This window comes from Cibotium barometz, chromosome 19 (assembly GCF_041138505.1).
Source record: "Cibotium barometz isolate CiBa-2024 chromosome 19, ASM4113850v1, whole genome shotgun sequence".
Lineage (NCBI taxonomy): Eukaryota > Viridiplantae > Streptophyta > Polypodiopsida > Cyatheales > Cibotiaceae > Cibotium > Cibotium barometz.
In genome coordinates this window covers 9,541,653-9,545,623 of record NC_141064.1, presented here as the reverse complement: position 1 = coordinate 9,545,623, position 3,971 = coordinate 9,541,653, and the positions used below count along the sequence as shown (strand labels likewise).

Sequence of the window (3,971 nt, the reverse complement as noted above, 5' to 3'; positions counted from 1 at the left end):
GTGGTTGCCTAGCCTCACTTTGACCTCAACATTGGTCCAAATCTTAAAGGCATATTATCTTATTTTCAAAGATTAGAGGAGAATTAGTGTGCATATTGAAGACTACGAACTAAAGTGGCTACCTACAAATCTTAAGCGCATATTGTCTGATTTTCAAAGATTAGAGGAGAATTAATATCGTGTATATTAATCCAAACTAAATCTTGTAAAATTGAGATAATTATATTCAAAATATTATCCAAAAGCTAGCAGAGTCATAATAATAAAAAATAGACACACACACACACACACACACACATATTTAATCAATTGGATTTATTAAGCGATTGACACAAATGATGATTGATTTTTTATTGATTTAATATTTATTGAAACAAAACATAATGGATAGCAAAAAGATCTATAGATTACTAAAAAAAAGATTTGAAATTTAGCATAACTTAGAAGGGAGATTAGTATATCAAAGGATAAACATAAATTTTTAAAAACATAACTTAGAAGGGACAGTAGTATATCAAAAGAAAAAAGTACAATATATATATAAGATGAACAATTTTATTATAAGTATAGAGTGTCTGTGTATATATTAAAATTTTGTTATAAGTATAGAGTGTCTGTGTATATATTAAAATTTTATTATAAGTATAGAGTGTCTGTGTATATATATTAAAATTTTTCTGCCGTGCCATGTCGTGGAGATGCAGATATCGCGAGCACGGACCGAGAGCTTGTGCAAGGATCCCTTCCAGTGGTGGAACAAGAGAAAGAGCAAAGTAAGTCCCTTTTTCGCTCTGTTGATTAGTTACTCTGTCTCGCTTGCCTCTGTGTGTGTGTGTGTGTGTGTGTGTGTGTGTTACAGACAGTCATTGTGTGTGTGTGTGTGTGTGTGTGTGGTGTTTTTCCTTTTTTACAGACAAGCCCAATGGTCCCAGATTCTAAGCCGGGAGTCGCTATGGATGGACTCTTGGTGCTATCCAGCTTGGGTTGCCAAGGCAAGAAGGAATGCACAAACCACAAAAAGAAGAAGAAGAAGAAGAAGAAGTGAAGAACAGTGCTGGCCGTGGTTGGAGGATGCTTAACTTCTTCTAGAAGGCACTGCCCTCCTTGGAACAAGCGATGATGCCCCTGCCTTCCCTTGAGGGCTTTGCATGCATTCTGCACAAGTGCAGGAAGGAGAGAGACCAAGCACATGCACGACGCTTGCATGCCTATATGTGCAAAAGTGGGCTGAAAGCTCATAGATCGTTGGGGAACTACCTCATCCGGGTCTTGGTGGAAGTCGGAAGCATGCATGCTGCTCAGCAGGTGTTTGACAGGTTGGTGTATCGGAATGAGTGGTCCTGGCATTCCCTCATCACTGGTTATATCAAATGTGGGAAGCCACAGCATTCTTTCACCCTATACCAGAAAATGCAAAAGGATGATTCGGTACATCCCATTGGGCGTACTTTTGTGGCCTTACTGAAAGTTTGTGCACAGCTAAAAGACATGGAAAGAGGCCTCAAAATACATGCCGAGGTTTCCAGAACGGGGTTGCTTAATAGAAACCTTTTTGTTGGCAGCTCCTTGGTTGATATGTATGTGAAATGTGGCTTGCTTGCCAAAGCAAAGCAAGTCTTTGACAAGCTTCCAGCACGAGATGTCATCTCCTGGACTGCACTGATTGCAGGATATACTGAACATGGGCATGGTGAGGAAGCACTCCAGTGTTTTGAAAAGATGCGATTCGAGGGTGTCTTCCCAAATAGTGTCACGTTTATTTGCAGTTTGAAAGCTTGTGGCAGCATAGGAGCCATAGACAAGGGGCACGAAATACATGCTGAGGTTGAAAGGCAGGGGTTGTTGGAAAGAGACCTTCTTGTTGGCAACACCTTGATCAATATGTATGTCAAATGTGGCTCGCTTACCATAGCACAGAAAGTGTTTGACAAGCTTCCAATTCGTGACGTAGTCTCATGGACCACACTGATTGCAGGATATGCTGAACATGGGCATGGTGAGAAAGCACTCAAGTGTTTCGAACAGATGCAACTTGAGGGTATCGCTCCAGATGCTCTCACATTTGTTTTCAGCTTGAAAGCTTGTGGCAGCATAGGAGTCAGAGACAAGGGCCGAGAAATACATGTTGAGATTCAAAGAAAGGGATTGTTGGAAAGAGACATTGTTGTAGGCACAACCTTGGTTGATATGTATGCTAAATGTGGCTTACTTGCCAAAGCAAAGGAAGTGTTCGAAAAACTTCCAGTTCGAGACGTTGTCTCGTGGAATTCACTAATAGCTGGGTATGCTGAACATGGGCTTGATGAGGAAGCAGTCAAGTGTTTTGAACAGATGCAACTCGAGGGCATCTTGCCAAATTCTGTTTCATTTGTTTGCAGCTTGAAAGCGTGTGCCAGCTTAGGAGCCACAGACAAGGGCAGAGAAATACATGCTGAGATTGAAAGAAAGGGTATGTTGGTAAGTGACCCTGTTGTTGGCACCACCTTGGTTGACATGTATGCTAAATGTGGCTCACTTGCCAAAGCACAGAAAGTGTTTGACAAACTTCCAGTTCGAGATGTTGTCTCATGGAATTCACTAATCACAGGGTATGCTGAATATGACCATGGCGAGGAAGCACTCAAGTCTTTTGAACAGATGCAGCTCGAGGGTGTCTACCCGAATGCTGTCACATTTGTTTGCATCTTGAAAGCTTGTGGCAGCATAGGAGCCAAGGACAAGGGCCGAGAAATACATATTGAGATTGAAAGACGGGGGTTATTGGGAAGAGACCTTGTTGGCAACACCTTGATCAATATGTATGCCAAATGTGGCTGGCTTACCAAAGCACAGCAAGTATTTGACAAACTTCCAGTCCGAGATGTAGTCTCGTGGACTGCACTAATGGCAGGATATGCACAGCTTGGAGAAAGTGAAAAAGTTTTTCATATTTTTGACAGAATGCTTGGAGAAAATATAAAGCCAAATCTGGTCACCTTCGTTGTTGTTCTTAGTACATGCAGTCGCACAGGTCTATCTAATAAGAGCCAGACATACTTTGAGGCCATGAGCAAAGACTATGGCATTGTTCCAACTCTTGAGCACCTTACTTGCATGGTTGATCTCCTTGGCCGTGCAGGCCAATTAGACAATGCAGTAACAATGGTCAAGAAGATGCCACTCTGTCCTAATTTTGTGGTGTGGCAGGCTGTGCTGAGTGCTTGTAGAAATTCAGGAAGTGTGGAGTTTGGAAAACAGGCCTTTGAACATGCAGTCCGTTTGGATGAAAAGCATGCTGGAGCTTATGTTTTAATGTCTCACATCTATGCAGGTGCTGACCTTGCAGGAGGAAGCAAACAAGGTTGAGGTAATGAGAATGTAAAAACAATCATGGAAACAGCTAGCACTGATGATACCACCAGAATTGTGCACTCATTTTTGGTTGGGGATGATGGACATTTGGAAGATCTTTTCCTCAAAATAAGTGAGAAAGGTTATGTCTCCAGTTTACATTGGGTGTCACAAGACATTTCCGATGATGCAAGGAAAGATATCTTATTTAGTCACAGTGAGAAGCTGGGTATTGAGTGTGCCCTAATCATTACACCCGATGTGACACTGAAACATGATGTGGAAATCTCTGTAATGACACTCATTTGGCTGTGTCATTTTTTTTAAAAAAAACAGAAAAGAGATCCTTCTACTAGTTAAAAACAGCAGCCATAGGCTAAGTGTACACGCTCAGAACCCTCATAAGAGGGTAAAGAAAGTGGTTCCCTCCATGGCTGGCCGCTCTTGGAGGGAAATTACCTCATAAAAGGCGGCAGCCGCCCTAAGGGGGGGGGGGGGGGGGCGGGGGGAAGGGTATGGCTGCGCCATTATATCCAAGATGGAGCATGCAAAATGCCAGTGTTTTTGAGGAAGAGCTAAGTGTAGTTGTGGAGACTAGTGGTGGTGGTAGTGCAACTGCAGTTGCCATTGCTCCTTCTACT

At 42.4% G+C, this 3,971-nt stretch overlaps 1 protein-coding gene across 2 annotated transcripts; it reads left to right on the top strand.

Annotated features, from left to right (window-relative positions):
• Positions 1-612: 612 nt before the first annotated feature.
• On the top strand, positions 613-3,693 carry LOC147628208 (pentatricopeptide repeat-containing protein At1g15510, chloroplastic-like). Of its 2 annotated transcripts, none has more exons than XM_086813263.1 (2): positions 613-773; positions 914-3,693. In XM_086813263.1, the coding sequence occupies exon 2, from the start codon at positions 1,117-1,119 to the stop codon at positions 3,343-3,345; it is 2,229 nt and encodes a 742-aa protein (XP_086669389.1). In that variant the 5' UTR covers positions 613-773; positions 914-1,116; the 3' UTR covers positions 3,346-3,693. The 2 variants fall into 2 exon arrangements, with proteins under 2 accessions (XP_086669389.1, XP_086669388.1); XM_086813262.1 differs by having other exon boundaries at positions 661-773; positions 933-3,693.
• The last annotated feature ends 278 nt before the right edge of the window (positions 3,694-3,971 follow it).